Here is a 22,751-nt window from a genome sequence, read left to right on the forward strand (position 1 = left end):
CTGTGCTCAAAGAGTTCAGGAGACTCCTCAGGAGGACGTGGTGGGTCTAGGGAAGGAGTCACTGATGATGACATTGAGAGGAGGGAAGACGATGCGTTGGCAGCTGCTTTGCTAGTACCCTGAGACTGGGTGAGAGAGGATGAGGAGGATGAAGAGGGCTTGGTCATCCACTCTACCAAGTCGTTGGCATGTTGCGGTTCAACATGTCCAGCTGCCGAAAAGAAGGACAAGCGTGTCCCATGGTCACTTGCTGATGACAATGCACCGCGTCCACGACCAGCACTCGCTGTTGGTGCTGCGATTGGCCAAGCATGCGGGGTCACAGTGCATGCTTGGCCAATCATGAGCCAGCAATGCACTGCGCCATCGCAGTGCATTGTGGGCCGTGAGCGCCACACGAATTTGGCACGAACGGACCAAAATGTTCGGTCTTCACCGAACAGACGAACAGCCAATGTTCGAGTCGAACGTACGTTCGACTCGAACACGAAGCTCATCCCTAGTCACCAGCTATGTTCTACCTTTAAAAAGGAATTCCACATTTTCTATTACGTTAAATTATTTGGACTAAGCTGGCCCAAATTAACTATTTCTATTACTAAGTCATTCGGCAGCTGTGTGTGTACAGTATGCTGTGCTGTGTTCTACAGCAATACAGATGACTTCCTGCCTGGTGCCAGAACAAAACTAAGTTTGTCTGAATGCTTGTCAGCCATTCAGAAACGTTGTATTTTAATCAATCAATGCAAGGCTTCCGCTGACTTGCTGAGGTGAATCTATTAAGAGGAAGCCCTGCATTAACTGAAAAAAAACACTCCAAACATGCACTCCCTACCTGTCCAAACATTTTACTATTCCTTTCTGTGCTTATATTCCTCTTACTGCCAGACTACAACTAGTTTACTAAACCACCTCATTGTAAACAACCTTCTCAACCCAATTTAATCAAGCCTTCACCTGCAATACTCCACAGAAACTGCCCTTCTAAAAATCACCAACGGCTTACCAACTGCCAAAAATAATGGGCACTACTCTGTAATCATACCGTTAGACCGTTAGACCTTTCTGTTGCCTTTGATATGACTTAGTACAGGCTTCTCCTCAGAAAAAAATGTTACTACCTTAACCTCCAAGATTCTGCTCTTTCCTGGTTTTACTGCTACTGTACCTATCTCAGTGCACCTTCAGTGTCACCTCCTCCTCTTCATTGTTTCTTTGGGGTCCCCCAAGATTCTATCCTTGGGCCCCCTCTATTTTCTAACTACACCTCATCTCTGTATCAGTTCCAATACCACCTATCTGCTGATAACATCCAAATCTATGTCTCCACCCACCCGTTCACTCCTTTTGCCTCCTCATGCACGGCAGGGGATGTCACACCACTTCTTCAAACTAACTTCATAATATATCAGCCCCCCATGGCCTCTCCCCAATTTTTCTTGGGCAGAAATGCAATCAGGCACCCCCCTCAATCTAGGGCACTAATAGTAATCATGGACTCATACCTCTCCTTTCAGACACACATCCAATCACAGTCGAAAACTTACCTGGAACGTTTCCAAAATTCACCCTTTTTAACAACTTACACAAATATTCTTGACAAATTCTCCTCATTCCTCCCAAGACCTCCTGCTTTCTAACCCTGTTTCACCTCCTCTTGTGCTCATCTACAGGATTTATTCTGCAACAAAAGTCAATGTATTTTAGAAGCTCAACACTCTCCCTTCATCAGGGCTGGTAAAACAACCATAAGGTGGGGGATACTGTCCTGTAAGCTGTAAGCCAAGTAAGCGTATACAGGTCATGCAGGTGTTTGGAAAGGAAACAGGAATAAAATAGTGTTGAGCTCCAATTTTTTCATTACATTTGTTATAGAGAGTCAGGCACCCTTTCAATGACAAAACAATCTCTTAGTTTGCTGCTTACCCATTTACACAATGACAGGAAATGTAAGTTCACATGGCTGGTCAAGAGATTAGAAGGGTGGGATCCCATAATACATTTTCAGTAGAGTCTAGTAATATAGTTTACTAGTCTTCATTACATTTTTACATTTTTAAACTGTAATTAAATTATTTTTTTACAAATAATTAGTACATGAGAAATGATTCTCAGAGCACTATAGGTACACTAAAGAGACAAGAAAGTAGACACTGCATGCTTGCACATAAACCTCTGACAGAGTTGTCTGGTGAGACTCGGTAAGACTCAGTATGAGTCAGCATGAGTTATTGAGGTCTGTAAACAACAAGCCTTTTACAACAAAGGAGCATATTTACCGAACTTTAAAAAAGAAAACATACTGTAATCGCCATATGTTAGCCCTAACCAAATTATATAAAATAAATAGGAAACAATATGTTGTAATTATCAGACAAGTACATATTCCCTTTTAAACACAATAGTCGTGTGATGAACCATGGTTTAGAAAGGTAACAAATATATCATACTGCACCAGTATAAACACTTGCTTCTGTTTATCTGGAAAGCAGTGTAACATTTTGAAATAGCTATAAAAGCTAGAACCCTATAGGGATTAAATAAGGTAGTGCTGGCTTTAATTCACATCTGTTCTTATATTCTTTGTTATTATAGCAGTAATTATAAAGACATCAATCACATTATAAAAATGAAAAAAAATAAAAAATAAACACAGGCCATGAAAATCGTATTGTTTCCTTACATTAGTGGTGTGTGGAAATATGCCCTCTTATACTGATAGCCAGTAGGAAAAATGCTTCCAGTGAAGTCAGTGAAACTCCCACTCCCACTGGTTGTGAGTGATGTGTCCATTAGATTGGTGGTCAATGGAGAAGGAAGAGCCTCCTTAGTCTGATGGCCAGTGAGAGAAAGCACCCTTACATTGGTGGTTAGTGAAAAGAATGCTCTTTACATTAGTGCTCAGTTAGAACATCCCCGCCACTTCTTACATATGGCTGGAAAGTTCATTGGTATCAATGTTAATGTATCTGAAAGGCAGAAATTGCTCACTGCTCAAGGAACCCCTACGAAACCCTCAAGGGACTCTGCTTGATAAAGTTGGCTACACAGAATCAGTATCATTCAGTAGTTTAACAGGTAATACATATGATGAAAGTGGCATTGACCATGGTCCAAGCAAGCAATAAATTACTCACCAGAGGTTGACCAGGAACGGATGCTCCAAGCCTTGCATGATCTGCAGTTCTTTAAACACATTTCTCACTTCATTGCGCTCCACACATTTTTGTTTGTTCATGTATTTCATTGCATACATTTTCTTTGTATCATTTTTCTGAACAATGCATACCTGGAAATAAAAAGAAAGCTTACTACCAGCCCTAATTTAGGTTAAAAGAAAATACAAAACAATTAAATTGATTGTAAAGGAAACATTTTTACTTAAAAAAAGAACATGTTATACTTACCTGCAGCCCCAGTCCTTCTCTTCTAGGGTCCCCCACCGGATTTCAATGCCCCGCCCCCTTGCCGAGTGCAACAGCACCACATTTACAGTATTTGTAAAGTTACATTTCAAACTTCCTTTCTACGTGGAGTGTATACATTTATACTAGACAATGTGTAACCCTCATCTAATTATTATTTGCAAACTAATGTGGAGATTTATTTTGAGATAGACACTTATATTTTGCACTCCTGAATGATCATATAGTTTCAAGGCTTCCCTGTACAATGACATTGCACAAAGTAGGTAAGTATAACGTGTATATGTTTATTATTCTAATAAAATGTTTACAATGTGTTCCATTCACCTATTTATAGCTTACTGTAACAAGCTGTAATGTAATTGAGACATTTATAAAACACAAATTTCCACTATACCATATACCTATTATAAATAAAATGAAAAATCTTCAAAACTGAACCGATTAATGAGCCTACAAATGGACACATACTCTATTTACATCTATTTATGTGTGATTTATGCGCCTGATAGCTGCAGCCACAAGAAGTGAATGGTAATCTGACAAGCCGACTGTTGGCCTTCAGATGTAAGCAATCTGGTGGCTCTGCAGCCGCCAGATCATTTCTACACAACCTACTAACAGATGCCCCAGTCACACGCATGTCTCCAACATATTTCCCAGTCTCTGTGCCCATATGCACAACCGGGACCAGTATTGTCTGTGCTGCTAGGTAAAAGGGTGGGATATCAGCAAACGTCCATTCACTGATCTTCACTTCCTGTTACTGGTCCTGAATGTGACTTGTAAAATGTCCTTGTTACTGGCCACTGGTCATACCAGCTGGGGAAAAAACTGATGCAATGTGATCTATACTGCATTAGATTAGATTCATTGGAGGGTAGGTGAGATATCAGGGGTCTTTTAGATTCCTGATGTCTCGTTAAGAGAACCTGTCACCAAAAATGAATCACAAAGGGGACTCTTGTTCCCTATGCGAGAAATAAAAAAGTTAAGCAAAAAAAAGTTAAAAAAAGAATTAAAGTTATACCCAAACACTTAACATCCCCTCACAAAAATATTTGAGCCACCCCCACCCCCAAATACACGCATATACAAACGTAAATGCATACATCAGGGGCACCTGTGTACAAAAACTTTGATTGTGCTACACATGTTACATGTCACTGGACACACCGGAGTGAGAGCAATAATTCTAGGCCCATTATTCATTGTTAATGAAATAATGAAAAAAATAAAATGGGCTTTTAAAGTGTCACATATGGAAAATATAGCATACTGAAGTTAGACACCATTTCACAGGGGCATGCAATTTTAAGGCTTGACATTTTGGGTTTCTATTTACTTATTTTTATATTTTACTTCATGTTTTATATTTTACCAAAACAAAAAAAATAGTAATATATTGCATTTATGTGCCTTAAAATTCACTTTAGTGTATTTTTACAGAAATCTTGCATTTCGTAAAACAATTGTGCAAATATTGTTGTACAAAAAAATTGGAACTACTATTATTTTATGCTCTAGGGTGTCTGATTTCAGAAGATATAAAGTGAGGAAAATAATTATTTGATCCCTCGCAGAGTTTGTAAGTTTGCACATTTACAAAGGAATGAAGGGTCTATCATTTTTATCATAGGTGTATTTTAAATGATAGAGACAGAGTATCAACCAAAAATCCAGAGAAAACACATGGTATAATGTTATAAATTGAGTTGCAGTTCAGTGAGTAAATATTTATTTGATCCCCAAGCAAAACATGACTTAGTACTTGGTGGAGAAACCCTTGTTGGCAAGCACAGAGGTTAGAAATTTCTTGTAGTTGGTTACCAGGTTTGCACACATCTTAGGAGGGATTTTGGTCCACTATTCTTTACAGATCTCTAAATCCTTAAGGTTTCATGGCTGCCACTTGGCAACTCAAAGTTTCAGCTCCCTCCATACATTTTCTATAGGATTAAGGTCTAGAGCAGTGATGGCAAACCTTGGCACCCCAGATGTTTTGGAACTACATTTCCCATGATGGTCATGCACTCTGCAGTGTAGTTGGGCATCATGGGAAATGTAGTTCCAAAACATCTGGGGTGCCAAGGTTCGCCATCACTGGTCTAGAGACTGGCTATGCCAGTCCATGACATTAATGTGCTTCTTCTTGAGTCACTGCTTTGTTGCCTTGGTGGTATGTTTTGGGTCATTGTCATGCTGGAAGACCCATCCACGACCCATCTTCAGTGTTCTGGCTGAGGGAAGAGGGTTCTCATCCAGGAATTTACAATACATGGCCCCGTCCATTATCTCCTCAATGCAGCAAAGTCAGGCTGTACCTTTAGCAGAGAAACAGCCTCAAAGCATTGTGTTTTCACTTCCGTGTTTGAGTGTAGGGATAGCATTCTTAGGGTTATAATCAGCATTTTTCTTCCTCGAAACAAGGCCATAGAGCTAAATTTTGGTCTCATCTGACCACAGCACTTTCTCCCAATCCTTCTCTGAATCATTTATATGTTCATTGCCAAACTTCAGATGGGCCTGTACATGTGCCTTCTTGAGGTGGGGGTCTTGCAGGCACTGCAGGATTTCTATCTATGGCAACGTAATGTGTTACCAATGGTTTGTTTAGTGAATGTGAACCTAACTACCTTGAGCTCATTTACAAGTTCCTTCCCTGTAGTTCTGGTCTGATCCCTCACTTTTCTCATGATCATCCTTACCCCATGAGGCAAAATCTTGCATGAAGCTCCAGACCGAGGGTGATTAATGGTTATTTTGTATTTCTTCCATTTGTGAATAATCACTCCAACAGTTGTCTCCTTTTCATCAAGCTTCTGGCTGATAGTTTTGTAGCTCATTCCAGCCTTGTGCAGGCCTACAATCTTGCCCATGATGTCCTTTGACAGCTCTTTGTTCTTGGCCATGATGGTGGGCTTGAATGGAAGAAAGAGATTCTGTGGACAGATGTCTTTTATACACATAACAGGTTGTCGCTAGGAGCATCTTCTTAAATTGACAGGACTAATCTGTGCACCACATGAGCACATACTGTGGCCAATCTGTGGGAGCCAGAATTATTGTTGGTTGACCATCAGGAAACTGACTTCCTTCCTCAGACTTCTTATTGCACTCCATGAAACTCATAAACACAATTTTGTGTGCTTAGCTGAAAAATGTGCATTTGCCAGAAAATTACCAAAGGGAAAACTCAATTTTACCAGCTAAGCCTGTCCCAAGACTGGTTTGGTGCTATGTTTGCAATTTTTCAAAGAGTGGAAATTTTCTGGAATAGCAATGCAGGCATGAACAGGCAATGAGCATATTTTTATTATGTATAATATGAAATATATATAAACACTTTATATTTTCTGTAAACAAAATACTTGCAATTAAAAAGCACTCACCTTTCCAAAGCTTCCTTTCCCGATGGCGCGAAGAATTTCAAAGTTATAAAATGTCACTGCAAAATAAAAATATATTTTGTTATAATTTATAGATGCATGTTTCCATAACAAAAGACAAAATAATCTCAAGTCCACAGACACACTATGAAATAACAACACTTTTGTGTAAGTTGGTAAATGAAAATCACATACAGGGGATTCTATGAGGACTTGGGTTAAATAAAACCTTTTGAAAATAAGGAGTATGTGATTGCCAGCCTTCTTAAGTTATAAACTATGAAAATGCAGCAGAAAAAAGTGGTGCCAAATGGTGATTAATAGACATGTGCATTTGTTTTCGTCCTAATGCATTTTTTTCCGAATCGGGTATTTTCGTTATCGTTTTACCAAACAATAACGAATGTGCAGAATCCGAAAACCGAAAGATCCGACATAAACAAATGCTTTATTTTCGTTTTCATTGCGACAACAATAGATCTATCTCCTATTGCTATAGATAGGAGATTCGACATTTGACAATAGCGATCTGTGTCCATCGAACCTGTGGTCGATTGTGTCTAACCTTAGCTCTATTAGTTCAAGATTATTCTACATAGAGAGAAAAGATTTGACATAGAGAGAAAAGATTCAACATTATAGAGACAATAGCAAAAAAGGTTTAATGTGCCTAACCTAACTCTATTAGTCCAAGATTATTTGACATAGAGAGAAAAGATTCGACATGAAGATTCAATGAAGCAGTCACTGCGAGTGGACATTTATGGACAAATGCTCCACCCATGGGCTATAGAAGAATTCTAATGTTGGTTGACTATTAATAATAATTAATAAATATAATTATTACTAGTGTCATACAAAATTAGATCTCTACTATAGCTTGTAGGCGGAACATTCAACCGGAAATGTACGATTGTGGCATCATACAGTTTAGCTGCTCTGTCGAATCTTCTTAGAACATTCGACAGACACCATGAGCCTTCAGTGACTGATTGGACTTTAATTACTTTGGATTTTCAGACAAATGCATTTTTTAACGAAACAAAATAAAAACTAATTTCGAGAGTAACTAAATACATTTATTTTTCGGACAAAAACTAAATTCCGAAACAAAATATTTCTGTGTGCACATGTCTAGTGATGGATAAGGTGCGGATCCACAGATTTCAGCACTGAAAAGTGTAGTAGAAGAATGCAGGTTACAACATTGACATAGACTGAACCAGTTGTATATTTTAAAGCCAAAACAAAAAGTGACAAAATTGAAGAAAAAGTTTATATTCTGAAAAAATAAACTGCTCCCATAAAGCTCTTGTGTTACAAAAGCTAATTCTTGGAAATTTGAAAATGATTACTTGCAGTGGGGCTGCACTGCATAGGTTACTTGCTCATTTAGTCTAGAGGAGAGGAGTAGCACTATAACTTACCTGATCCTCTGGCAGATGGTGCTCCCCCACGCTCCAGTAGTGGGCTGTCCCTCAGCATCTTCACATCCAATGCAAGGCTATGGACTTTGCATTAGTCTTGATGATGTCAACATCTAAGACCACTGGAGTATAGGGTAGAAGATACTGCAAGGACTGGTCTAGAGTCTTGAGGAGCAAAGGATTGGATAGGTATATTTTCAAATGTCCTAGATATAACCAAGCAAGAACCCTTTTCAGTGTGGGTGCAGCTCCACTGCAAGGGACCTTTTTTAAGTTTCCTGTAGTTGGGATTTAATATATGTGGTGGAAAGACTATGTTGTAATATAGCATTCAGTACAAGTCCCATTCTAAATACAAAACAATAAGTATGCTGTAGACACATCACCTCATGTGTATGGCAGGTTTCTTCATTTACACAGCAGCACTAAAATTAGCCTCATGAAAAAAAATACAGCATTTACCATTATTTCCAATAGAAAAACATTGTGTAAAGCTTTACTCAAGGCAAACAACTACTGCACACAGTTGAAATATACTGTATACTTTGTATTGTATAAATACATATTCTATATAGTAGTTGTATAATACCTGAGATTTACAGCCCACAGGACTGAATAAGAGAAGTCACCCAATTTCCCCATCCACTCTAAACAGGTGGATGGAGGAATCTCTGTCAGATCCTATATTCTGACAGCCGCAGTGACTTCAACTCTACTGAAAGGATGCAGTTATTGTTATGCTGATATTTTTCCACCCAGTTCCTGATTTTTCAACTGAAGTTTGATATTCTGAGTAGTACCATCAGGGCTAACCCTTACTGCTGTATGGATAGCCTTAGGCCGCGTACACCCGGGCGGACTGTCTGTCCAACTTAGTCCGCTGAAACACATTTCAGCGGACAGTCCGCTCGTGTGTGGGCTTCAGCTGACTTTTTCAGCGGACAGTCTGGCGGACTAAGTCTTTCGGAATTTCCGTAATATTGTCCGTCCAACTTTGGTTTCAGCGGACAGTCCGCTCGTGAGTAGGCAAGTTGGACGGACTAAGTATGGCGCATGCTCAGAAAGGATTTACACAGCCGAAGGTTGCATTGCAGTGTATTGGACGTCGTATTTCTAGTCCCGTCGTACGCGCTGTACACGTCATCGCGCAAGCTTTCAACAGACTGTCTGTTCATCGTGTGTGGTCAAGTCCGTTCATTCAAAAGTAGGACGGACTGTCTGTCGGATTGTCTGATGGACTTAGTTGGCCAGACAGTCCGCCCGTGTGTACGCGGCTTCAGTTTAACTTACAGAACCTGAATAGCTAAGTCCCCCAATAACACAACATTTAGAGTGTCATTTATGAATATCTGTTATCGCTCACATATAAATAGGCCAGGAGCAAGGTCTAGTAGTGGATAAATACATACATCATCAGATTAAGATAGTGTAGGTCAGGGGTTCTCAATCTTTTGAAGAGCGAAGGCATTTAAATGATTTGGTAACTGGTCGTGGACCACAATGATCTATGGGGCCCCCCAAACTGCAAATGTAAATGAGCCATTATGGTCCTGAGCCCCCTATAAGGCTGCTTTCACACTGATGTGCTGCGGTTTACCCACGCCTTGGGTGCAGCGCAGTGTACCTGCGGGTTAGCTGCAATTTGCATAGACTTCTATTATATCTTGCAGGTGTGGTGCTCTGAAAGTACACTGAACCTGCAGGTAGTAATAGCAGTCTGGCTCAGTGTAGCTAATTCGCTGGAGCACTCAAGAAGAACAGGTATGCCCATTGCTGTATATATGTATATATATATATATATATATATATATATATATATATATATATATACTGACCTATAATTTAATGATCCTTTATTTTCTGATCTTCAGGAATCACCTTTTCTGCAGGCATCGGCGGGCACGAGCTGTAGAAATGTTGCTGTCAGAGGCAGGGTGCATTTGGTATCACTCTGCCTGGGACAGGATACGGCACTATAAAGGAAACATTGGCTTATGTGGTTCTGCTCCCTCCGCAGCCACATGCTTCCTCTACCACCAGCTCCATCTACAACTCTGATGCTTTGGGATGACAGGTCTGCAACCCCCCATCTGGGCTTGCTGAACCACCATTCCAGAGTAGGCACCCCTGACACAGGTAGATCATAGACACTATCCTTAAAATAAACACATTTTAATTTCTATTTATTAAATTATTATTATTATTATCTCTAGGGGCAAATATAAAGGACCACATTTTTCTCAACAGGCTGCCAAAAAAATATCTGTATTTCCCACAGCCAAATTTACTGTTTCAGTTCAGCTGAAAATAGGACGCGTCAGGTTGCTGTGAGCAACGCAGGTCATTTCCATTCATTCCTTCTGATAAATGGCTTGGTGACTCTAGAAAAAACCTTCTTCTTTAGAACACTATTTAACTATGTAACACATCATCACTAATGAATTTGACCCCGACAATGTTAAACACTGCTATGACAGTTCTAGATATTCCACAGCTAATTTTTCACAGTCATTGGCTACTTCCAATCAATTATATAGAAGAAGGCAGAAACAGAATGCAATGTGATTTGAATTCAAATGCCAATCACACGTTCAATACCGTATCTCAAAGATGACAGTGACAACTTCAATGTGACAGCAAGCCAGATGTTATTACTCAGTATTCTGAGCATTCATAATGCTATTTACTACTGTATATACATTTTACTACAAACCACTGCTACTACCAATAATAAAAATAAATACACATCTCCTTTTGCTTTCTTACTTATAGTTAAGCTTAGAAAAATCAATAACACATTTAAAAAAGATGTAGCGCTAAGGTTTTTACTCCCAACATGTCTTTCACAGACATATATGGCAAACGAGTTATAGGGTTTGTAGAAGGCTTGATTTGGCTTCTTGTCTTGGATTTTGACTCCACTGCTTACACTATTAACAGGCATTTCAGTTGTGGAACTGTTATTTGAGGTAATTTTGCTACAGAAGCATGGAAATGATTATGCATTTTTGTATTGTTATTGCTCGTTTGCTACTATCCTTGTTCTTGGCTGGTATAGGAATCAATAAACAAGAGAATACATGAAATAAACAATAACAACAAAGATAAAAGAGGACCAACTCTGGAAGGGTTAGTTCAGTCGCTTTTACTGTTTTCTGTTTTTAATTCTGCAAAAGACGTGGAGGAGTAACACGTGACAGTGGACTGAGGTGAGTTGAAAAGAAAAAAAATGGAGAATGGGTAGAAGGGGTGGAAGGGGTTTAAGGCTGCTCAGTGATTGTTTTTAAAAAAACCTGCAGGGTCAACCAAGCCAATTTAAAAACTAGCTTATTTAAATGCACAGGGTATGGGGGTGGCATGGGTGGAGGATGCCAGTGCAGAGATGAACTATATTGCCTTAAGTATTGGGACACCTGCCTTTACATGAACATGAACTATAATGGCATCCCAGTCTTATTCCGTAGGGTTCAATTTTGAGTTGGCCCGCCCATTGCAGCTATACCAGCTTCAACTCTTCTGGGGATGCTGTCCACAAGGTTTAGGTGTGTGTCTGTGGGAATGTTTGACCATTCTTCCAGAAGCACATTTGTGAGGTCAGGTACTGATGTTGGAAGAGGAGGCCTGGCTCGCAGTCTCCACTCAAATTCATCCCAAAGGTGTTCCATAAGGTTGAAGTCAGGACTCTGTGCAGGCCAATCAATTTCCTTCACCCTAAACTCGCTCATTCATGTCTTTATGGACCTTGCTTTGTGCACTGGTGCACAGTCATGTTGGAACAGGAAGGGGCAATGCGAAAACTGTTCCCACAAAGTTGGATATCGTGAAATCATCCAAAATACCCACCCCCAGAAAAACAACCCCACAACATATCCCCACCACCACCAAATGATTTCAACCAGTGCACAAAGTAAGGTCCATAAAGACATGGATGAGTGAGTTTGGGGTGTAGGAACTTGACTGGCCTGCACAGAGTTCTGACCTCAACCCAATAAAACACCTTGGGGATGAATTAGAAACTGTAAGCCAGGTCTTCTTGTTCACATCAGTGCCGGACTTCAAACATGCACCTTCTGGAAGAATGGTCAAACATTCCTATAGACACACTCCTAAAGCTTGTGGACAGCCTTCCCAGAAAAGTTGAAGCTGTTATAGCTGCAAAGGGTGGGCCAACTCAATAATGAACCTTACGGACTAAGATGCCATTAAAGTTCATGTGCGTGCAAAGGCCAATATTTTTGGCAATATAGTGTAGATAGATAAGTAGACAGACAGACAGATAGACGCTCACAGGTCATCAGCAAGTGCAAAAGGTAGAGGTATTTTCTGTCTATGCCTTTGTTAGTTGCTCTAATTTAAATACAGGAGCAAAAGGTGAAACTAAATTAATTTACATAGCTCAGCACTGAAGGAAAAAAAAAGGGAATGTGACCCTTCAGCGAACATAACATATTCCTTATAACTCCATTACCTTAAGCCGCCTCACTAAATTACAAATCATATTTACACTTTCACAGTATGTACGAGGTATATTAACTAGAGCACAGTTAAAGATGAGGTGTCATCACTGTGAAGGAGAATGTGAATGCAATGTGGTTCTCGAACTGCAGCAATACTGTTTTGCAGAGGCAGAGGAGAGCAAAGATGCAGGTTGCACTGGGTCATGTTTTAAGATCAATGGTGTACCAAGAGATATTAGTCTTAGTTGGTCAAGGGCAAATTAGATATGACAACTGCTTGCTTGCCATCTTGCTGAAACACTGAAGCATGAAGGATATTTTATTAAAGTTTCTGAGGTGGAAATCTTTGGCAGAGGATCTGCCAAAGTTGCCCCGTTCTTTTTTCTTTCCATCAAAACATATGCATTTTTGTGGTTCCATAAATTTGGTCCATTACCTTGACATTTACTAATGATTTTAAAGTTGTGTGGCTTTGAAAAATGGTCTTACAGACAAAACAAATGGAATAGAGAGCAAAGTCTACTGTCCTATTTATACAGTGTATTTCTTTGAAACATGGAGTCATTTTTCTTATAAATGAATCTTCATTTCTTGGTAAAAACGTAACCTAAGATGACCCTTCATTAGCAAAATACTATACCAGCAAAATACTTTGATTTCTTGAATTCTGCCTGTCCTCAACCTTTTTTTTCCCTTTATGTCCTTTAAGTATGGTTCACCATAAATATACAGCATTGCTGCTCACCCTCTCTCTTCATTGTCTTTTTAAAAAGAGTATAAAGATGGGTACACACTATAAGAAAAACAATCTTCCGGTTTTGCTTGATGTTTCACAGCAAGTTGAAACTCAGAATGGTACTATTTGTAAGAAAATTTTCGTACAACAAAGGTTTTTTTTTTATTGTTTATTGCAGTCTTCCATATCCGTACAAAAACAGTAAACCAAAATAGTTAGTTCTGTTCATGTACGAGAAGCATTTTGAAGTTTGTCCCTTCAAAAATGTTAGTTTCAAATGTCTAAATTGGACGTCCAAAGTTGTGCACACACTATACGAAAATCGAATGATCATCCCTCGTACGGAATTTTACTTCCAATTTTCTTATAGTGGGTACCCACCTCAAGGCTAGGTTCACACTGCTGCAATCAGATTTTGGTCCCACATTTAGATCAATTATGTAGTGCAACTTGGAAGCAACTTTGATTTTACTTTTAATTGGTTTTCATATTCTATGGGGCAAAACCCATGCTGGAATTGCATTGGAATTTCCGACGCACAAAGTTTGAGAGCTGGATCTCAAATTTTCCGACAACATGATCCGATCGCGTCAATTCCAATTGTCTGTAGCCTAGTCTGATTGACAAAGTGCCACGCATGCTCAGAATAAATTCTGAGATGGAAGCGCTCGGTCAGGTAAAACTAGCGTTCGTAATCGATATAGCACATTCGACACGCTGCAATGTTAAAAATTGTTTAATGCAGCACATTCTCTTTTTCTTTTTAATGCTAGAAGAATGAAGTTGCTGCTCATATTCACAGACTTCTCCAAAACGTATTTCTTTATTCCTTTTCCTGATTTCATGAATAGAATATTTTTATTCGTCAGATTTCCCCAATCATTTTGGATTTTTATCTTTAAATTTTTTTAGAAATGGTGTGGTTGCTTTTTTAATCAAGATCTAATTTTTTTTACATTTTGCTCATCTTCGTAATTATGTTGGTGTGTTATGTGTGTCAACTTACCCCAACAACATTATTATCTTTTTATTGTATTGTTTTATTTTTTAATCTTGAGGCGGTTGTTTGGTGTTGGTGCCCCTTGTTAATTTGACTTTGTATTTTTGAAATGTACCTGCCTGCTGACAAATAAACTGTCCTTTTTGAAGTAAAACACATAGGCAAGTATTTCTTTAACCAAAAAAAAACTTTATTAGGTGTCATAATCAAATAAACAGGAAGGCAACGCTGGAGAAACTGATCAATTTGGCAAAGCCTTTGGCCCCCAGGGCAGACATCAATTATTTAAATGCAAAATTGGTGGCCTGAGGAGTCCATATCTAAGGGAGAACAGTCTGGTCCAGAAGTCCAAGAGATCAGGAGCAGCAGATGACATCCATGTCCCCAGGCTGTGGTCATACCACAAGCCTACAAGCCTGCATCTTCTGTCAGACCAGACTGAACCCAGGGCATCACTATCTGGTCTTCCTAAAGCCCCGTACACACGAGAGGACTTATGTCCGACAGACTTCCGAAGGAGTTCTGCCGGAGTTCCGACAGAGTTCTGACGGACTTTTCGACTGAGCGGACTTGGCCACACACAATCACACTAAACTCCGACAGATTCGAACGTGATGACGTACGACTGGACTCGAATAAGGAAGTTCATAGCCAGTAGCCAATAGCTTCCCTAGCGTCGGTTTTAGTCCGTCGGAATAGCCTACACACGAGCAAATTTTTCGAAGGGACCGGGTCCGGCGGAGTTCCGTCGGGAAAATTTGAAGCATGTTCCGTATTCTAAAGTCCGTCAGACTTTGGTAAATCAAAAGTCCGTTGCAGCCCACACACGATCGAATAGTCTGACGGAATCAGTCCGTCGGACTTTGGATGTTGAAAAGTCCGCTCATGTGTACGGGGCATTAGACATTTCCCTCCAGGCTTCCTTCCAGGCTGTGGCTCTGCTCTTGAAGTTGTGGCAGGAGGTGGAGGAGGAAGAGGGCGATGGTCGACCTCCCTGTTGCCACTTGCCACAGCCTCCTCTCGGCTGGGGTCTTCCTGTGTATGAAAATGGGACATAGTTTTAGGTTTTTGTTCATCAATCACACAATTTTCAGCTCATGACTGTTGCAAATTGAATGTTAATAAATAGAACAGACTATCATTCTGACCCCAGCATTTTTCATTCTTGTCCCAATCATTTTTGGTCACTACTGTCTATTGATATGTAAAACACTTTGTTAAATCAGAACTTACTGATCAATAATAACATCTAGTTAACATCACTAATTGTACGACAATAAATATGTTGAACAATGCTATACCTCTCTCAAGCTGGGCCCCTCCACATGTTGTTGCCTGGAAGCCCCAGGTTGGACATTGGAAGCCTCAGCTGGGGGGGGGGGGAAGCCTTGAAGGAAGACGGTGGATTGCTGGCCTGGGTTCCCTCGGGTCTGCCAGAAAATGCAGCCTATCATAGTACAACATCCTGGGGACATAAATGTCATCTGCAGCTCCTGATCTCATGGACTCCTGGACCTTCAGATATGTACTCCTCAGGGCACCAATTTTGGCCTTCACATAGGTGATGTCTGCCATGGGGACCAGCGTCTTCACCAAAGCAAGCAGTTTCACCAGCTCTTCCTTCCTCTTTCTGAGGTCCTTATAAAAGGGGTTGTTCATCTGCCACAGGCAGGGCAGCCCCCTGAGCATATCAATGACTAGCCCCAGAAAATTTGGTTCCTTGAAGGGATCCATATTCTCTGCAAGATACAACACAAGACAAACCCTAATGTCAGGCTAAACTCTCCTAATCTTGAACCAATATAAGCCTCAATCTAGAAGCAGTATAGGCTAGTGATGTAACAAGTTAAAATTGTACCTTCGTTCGAACGATCGGCACTTCAGTTCACAGATCGTACGTACGATGCACGTGTATTACGTTTTATATACAGTGCGCATGCGTGAAACTCCGCCCGCTACTGACGTTCTTCCTAGTCGATTCTCCTTCTCTTTCGGCGCAGTGGGGAGAGCACATGGTGGAAACACAGCAGGTGCGCTCTAATTATTCCACTAACGAGGAGGAGGATGAGGAAAGCCTAGTTCCAGAAACTTCACGATCCCGGAGGAGAAGATTTAAGGCCTCAAATATGTTTTTTGGAGAGATGTTGGAGATGGTGGACATATTGAAGAGGAACAACTATGATGGGAAGTATGGACCTTACCCAAACCGAAATGTCAGAAAGGCCAAGATCATGACTAAAGTTGTGAAGAGTCTTCAGAAGAATTTTGGGGAATGACGATCCAAGGATCAACTAAGAAAACGCTGGTCAGACCTGAAACTGAGGGAGCACGATCAGTACAGAAGGATCAAGTGAGTTCTTCAAAAAAGTAAGTAGTTGTCATATGTTCATATTATTATTATTGCTTGCATACTGCTCCATGTGCTTTTATTTAATGTTGTACAGTATAAAATGGACACTTTCATGTTCATGGGTTCAATCATTCGTAGTAAATTTGCCCACTTCAAATACAATGTTTTTGTAAGTTGCAGTTAACTACATTTGTTCAGGCCTATTTCTAGTCAAAGGAAGTTTGTTGTCTAGAGGGCTTTGTAATAGAATAAAAAGGAAACTTGGTTCAGTGTAAAGGAAAGGACACTCAGTAGCTGTTTACACATCTGGATTCAGGAGCACTAGTGTGGGACACCACAACACCCTTTTTATTAGGGCGTCCCACACGTGGATACTATAGGGGTGTCTCCATCTGTCAAACATTCACAAAATAGGTAAGTATTCCAGCTTTAGAAAGTGTAAAAAAAAATGTTTTCAGCTTTGAACTCTGCCAAAAAAAGACAATTGTCTGACACTTCCAAGCAATGTTTCATATTCCTATTTCTGCCCTCAAATATCAGTGTGCTAAATATTCCTTTTTTACATTCTCATAGGGGAAAGAATACTCGGGACATCTGAGGACACCAAGGACCCCACACCTCCCAAAGAAGGGGAAATCCCAAAAGCACAAGCAGAGGAGGAGGAGGAAGGAGAGACTGTTGAAATTGGAGAAATTGGCACCACAACAGGTGAGTGTCTGAGACCACAGCTTCGGGTAAGGTAATCTATGTATGCCTGCATATTTATAATACATGGTGTGTTTTCTGGTTTATTTTTAGGTGATGTGGATGTTGTGGAAGAAGAATCACATTTTACCAGTGAAGTGCCCAGATCATCATTGGGGAGATAATGGGGTGCAATCGCGATTTAGATAATTTCAAGAAAAACATCAACGAGGTTCAACAAAAAATGAAGAACATCATTGATGTTTTAGGGAGAATCTGAAACATCCAAAACTAGCTAACATTCATTTTATTTTTTTAAAACCACTTTTATATTTTTTAAAAAGCCAAATTTGGAAGATGCATACAGTGTGTCAACATGTGCTATCTCCCATCATGGGGGATCAATGTACGTGTTTTGTGGATGCAACCCCTTCCTTGCTACTAAAGTGGCTGAGATGAAGGGGTTGCACCCCCAAAACACATACATTGATCCCCCATGATGGGAGATAGCACATGTTGACATTAGGCATGGGATCAGAAGGAAAATGCCCAGTTTGAATCACAATTTGTGTGCATCTTCCAAATTTGGCTTTTACAGGGGTGACACCCCATGTGATGAAGGCAATATAAACACAGTTTGGACATACTCATGTCTGATATTGTCTTCACTTTTCAAAGTTGAACTTTGTAAGTTCCTCAGTTCTACCCGGGGGGCCCTCAATTTCAGAGGCATTCTTATTGGTCCAGGAGTTCGGTGATTATTCCAGATTCAGGATCAATTGAAATAAGTCCTCTCTCTTCCCTATTGATGACGATGTGGTGGTCCCTTCGGACTGACCAATCCCATTGTCTGGCTCTTTCCGATACTTGGGGATTGAAGTCAAACTTTCCATCTCAAGTTTTTTGGAGACTAATTTGACGTCGGTAGTGACAAATTTTCGGGAGCAGGTGCAGAGATGGCGCAACTTACCCATTATGCTCCTGTGCCGTATAAATCTCTTTAAAATGGTCTTTCTGCCCAAGTTTCTGTATGTTCTCTCGAATTCCCTTTAGAATTTATGGTGTTCAGCGTCTTTAGACATATTGATTCCATTGTTGTGAGCCTCCTCTGGGGTTCCAAAGCACCCAGGGTGTCTTTGGCAGTTCTTAAACTGCTAACCACATCGGGAGGCATGGCTCTTCCAGACTTGAGAGCCTACTTTATGGCTTTGTAGCTATCCTTTTTGCATTGGCGACTTTTCCCACAAACGCCCAATGCCACTACTCTGCTGGAAGCGGCAGCTGTCACCTCACAGGAGACTCTAAAAAACCTGCTATACAGAAAAGAGGCCCCAGGGAGGAAGGTGGGGTCGGTAATGGCACTCCCGGGGAAAGTCTTTCATATATGCTCACAATGGAGGAAGGATAGTAACTTGTGGCTATCTCCAAATAATCCCCTTTGGTACAATAAGACCCTCCGGGAGTTTCAGAAGATACCGGATGGACATAGAACCTGGGCCAAGTATGGTATAAAGTATTTACATCAAATTTGTGAAGATAACCGTATCTGTATCTTTGCACAGTTAAAAGAGCAGTTTGGAATACCTGGGACCTGGGGTTATCGATATGCTCAGCTCTCCCATGCTGCAAAGGCGCAATTTGGGAGAGACGTGATTATGGTACAGAATACGGAGTTGGAAAGGGTACTGATTGACCCGGACCCAACTAAACGAATCTCTAGATACTATGGGGCAGTGGGCCCGGGAATAAGGTACTCAAATTCTAAGTCCATGGCTCGTTGGGCAGCGGCAGTTCTGGAGTTGTCCGAGGAAATGTGTCAGGAGGTGCTTGACACATATTTGGTGTCAGTTATCTCCTTTACGGACAAGATGATTCAGTTATGCTATCTACATCAGCAGTACTATACACCAACTAGACTGGACCGAATGCAGCAGAGGGAGACTGCAACTTGCCATAAATGCAAAGGGGCAGAAGGTACTTTCATGCATATGGTTTGGGGGTGTGACAGAATAAGACCAGTGTGGTCGCAAGTAACCGCTATTATCTCAGACCAGTTTAACTTACCTAACATTTGTTCACCCTTGCAATGTCTTCTTGGTGTCTTTGACCAAGAGGAGATCAACATGTATACAAAACTATTTCTTAGGATCCTGTTTTTTGGAGTAAGGAAACTCATTGCCAGACGGTGGATACATGACGAACTGCTGACGCTAGGGATGTGGATAAAAATAATTAATACTGACATGCTGATGTATAAAATGATGTACGAAGCTAGAGCGGCTCCCAAGAAGTTTAGGAAGGTATGGTTTCAGTGGATGGACTCGCAGAATACGTTGGAAGAGGATTCGGACTGAGATGAGGGGAAAAATAAAGCCTTTGCTCCAATTTAATTTAAGTCCTACTACTGCGAAAAAAAGGAAGAGGTAATGACTTGGTTTCTGTACAAATTTTCCCAAGCAGAATGTGAAGAGTAGACAAGTTATGGGTGGGGGGGGGTGGGGGGTGGGATGCAGGAGTTCTTATTTTCGGGGGGGGGGGTGGGGGGGCGGGCGAGGGAAAAAAATGAAAAAAGGCACTCTTGCGGCTTTGTTTTTGACAGAGGGTGAGGGCGGAGTCGTGATTTACCTCCGACCCGCACCGACAGAATGTAACTTGAGGAGGACAGGTATATGTTATTTTACTTAGTTGATACTCTGTCTGATGTACTGTATGTATAGTTTGAAGATGCGCGAAATAAAAAGTTCTGTATGTTATGCTTTGATACATGCCTGTTGCCACAAAAACGGCAAGTTATATTAACGTTACCAAAAATAATGTTATATACACCAAATATGTTGGTTTGTTGTAAAACCCTTTTATAAACGCACATGTGAATGTGCTTTGAGTAAAAAGTTTAATTATCAACAATGTGTGGCTTCCTTTTTCAATGCGCAAAAGCAGTATTTGTAGTAAAGTTGTTGTTTTCTGTGGCAATGGGTGTTATTTACTAAAGGCAAATCCACTTTGCACTCCAAGTGCAGTTTCAGATGCACTTTTGCAGTGCACTGGTAGTGCATAGTGGATTTGCCTTCAATAAATAACACCCGCAGTGCTTTTTAATTTGCCCCAATCATGCCATTTTCATGACTCCACACATTTCTGCCTTGGTGCTGAAAATGAGCAATATTTTTGTCAGTAATGCACTACATACATTAACAACAAAAACAAGGTGTGTGTGTAGCAGACACACAACATAATAACAATATTATCTGAAGAAGAGACTGTCACCTCATCTTGCCCATAAATTTGTTTTGCACTGTTGAAGAAAAAGGCCCCAAAAAAAAGAAGAAAGGTAGGAGATACCTAAAACAAACCCAAGCAGTAAATGAAAACAAATATTATTGCAGTTTGAAAGTGAAATTTATTTAAAAAATGCCTCTCAGACATTGTCTGGCATATCAATGGCCCCCTACCCACAAAGTACTCCATGTATCGGTTTCTGACCTCGCGGGCGATATGGGGGGGCAATCCCGGATGGCCAGCTTCAAGGACCGTCAGGTTGGCATGTTCTGGTAATAAGTCTGCGTCAGGCCCAAATGAGGCCACATAGTTTGGAGTGTACTTTTTCAAAAAATTGTGCAGAATGCAGCAGGAAAGCATAATATGATTGAGTTTATATTATGCCATGTGGATGGGTGTCAAAAATAGGTGGAACCGGCTGGCCATTATCCCAAAAGTGTTCTCCACTACTCTTCTGGCTCTGGCCAGCCGGAATTGAAAAACCCTCTGGCCCGGGGTGAGGGTCCTCATCGGGAGTGACCGCATAAGATGGTTTACCAAGGGAAAACGCTTCATCCGCGGCGAAGACGAAGGGGATTCCTTCCACATTCTCCTCTGGAGGTGGCAAGCCCAGACTGCCACTCTGGAGACACCAGTAGAACTCCATCTGCGCGATCACTCCACCATCCGACATCCGGCCATTTTTCCCCGAATCCACATACAGGAAGTCACCACCGCCAACACCACGATACTATTATACCCTTTGTAATTATAATAGCAGGACCCCAAGTTGGGGGGTGGGACAATGCAGACGTGTTTCCCATCAATTGCACCTCCACAATTGGGAAAGTCCCAACGGGTGGCAAAGTGGGAGGCCACAGTCTGCCATTCCTGTGGCGTTGAAGGAAACTGTGGAGTCAAACAAGAATTTTTTTTTTTAATTTTGCACATCAACATTGCAAGCAGATTCGACACAAATATTTTTGGCCAAGATCAGTATAACATTTTAAAGCCAAAAGTATAAGGTCCCCTTATCAGATTCCTCACCCCATCTGATGGCCCATTGCAAAACATTAGGGGGGGGGATGTTTTGGACAGATAACCCTCTACACTTCATTAAGAGCTGAATGCATAAATAATATGTAATATTTTGGCCCTTCTTACTTACACTGTTGGCAGCCTACTGGATAGGTAAGAAGTGTCATAATCCAAATAAAAATCTATGAACAAATGGAAGCACATTTTGACATTCTGCTATTACCTATCAAGATAATAATAGGAGAAAAATACTTTAAACAGTAGCATTTGAAAGTATTGAGGCAGGCCCTTGCACTACATGCTTTGGTGAATTCATCCATAAATCTGACCACAAAAGAGGTAGGTATAGTGTGTATTGGGTTTGGCAAAGTCAGCAGATAGAGGATTGCTATCAGCTGACTTAGCAGTTGGGGGAGGAGGGTTCCTAAAGAGTATGGCCAACCAAAAAAAAAGCCTCTGGCACTCTGCATGAATTTAAGAAAACACATAACATTTGTACACATTTTAGGGGGCGTTTAGGGGAAAGCAATACTATGGAGCTGAAAAAATACATTGCTAAGTGACTAGGCTATAGGTGTATGGGCCCAGAAGAGCATGCTGGGTAGGTATGTGAAGGCAAATATGCATGAAGGACAAAAAAGCAAGTTTAAAAGCTTCCAGCATGCATGAGAACAAAGGGGCACAGCATATTACAGCATATTGCAATCATGGTAGTTATGGAACGATGAAAGAAATACAATACATTAGCAAACATTAAATACATAGAATGTGATGTTAAAAAAGGAAAAATCTTACCTTAATATAGTCCTTCTGCAGGACCTGTATGATGACAGAACAGGTCTCTGGAATAATGATCCCCAGAGCCTGGGGGGAGATGCCTGTCGAGAACTTGAGGTCCTGAAGACTTCTCCCTGTAGCCAAGTACCACAATGTGGCAACTAGCGTCTGCTCCGGAGTGATGGCTTGCCTCATGCAGGTATCCTGCCT

General features: G+C 40.8%; 1 protein-coding gene across 1 annotated transcript in view; it reads right to left on the reverse strand.

Moving 5' to 3' along the window:
• Positions 1-22,751, reverse strand: part of STK32A (serine/threonine kinase 32A) — a 315,716-nt gene that overhangs the window by 209,703 nt on the left and 83,262 nt on the right. Inside the window, exons 3-4 of the mRNA XM_077472966.1 lie at positions 6,818-6,873; positions 3,138-3,289 (exon numbers count right to left, since the gene is read on the reverse strand). Of these exons, the coding sequence (XP_077329092.1) occupies positions 3,138-3,289; positions 6,818-6,873 (208 nt within the window). The remainder of the gene's footprint in view (positions 1-3,137; positions 3,290-6,817; positions 6,874-22,751) is intronic.

Source organism: Lithobates pipiens, unplaced genomic scaffold (assembly GCF_037356315.1).
Source record: "Lithobates pipiens isolate NorthernLeopardFrog02 unplaced genomic scaffold, aLitPip1_a1.2 Scaffold_8, whole genome shotgun sequence".
NCBI classification, from domain to species: Eukaryota; Metazoa; Chordata; class Amphibia; order Anura; family Ranidae; genus Lithobates; species Lithobates pipiens.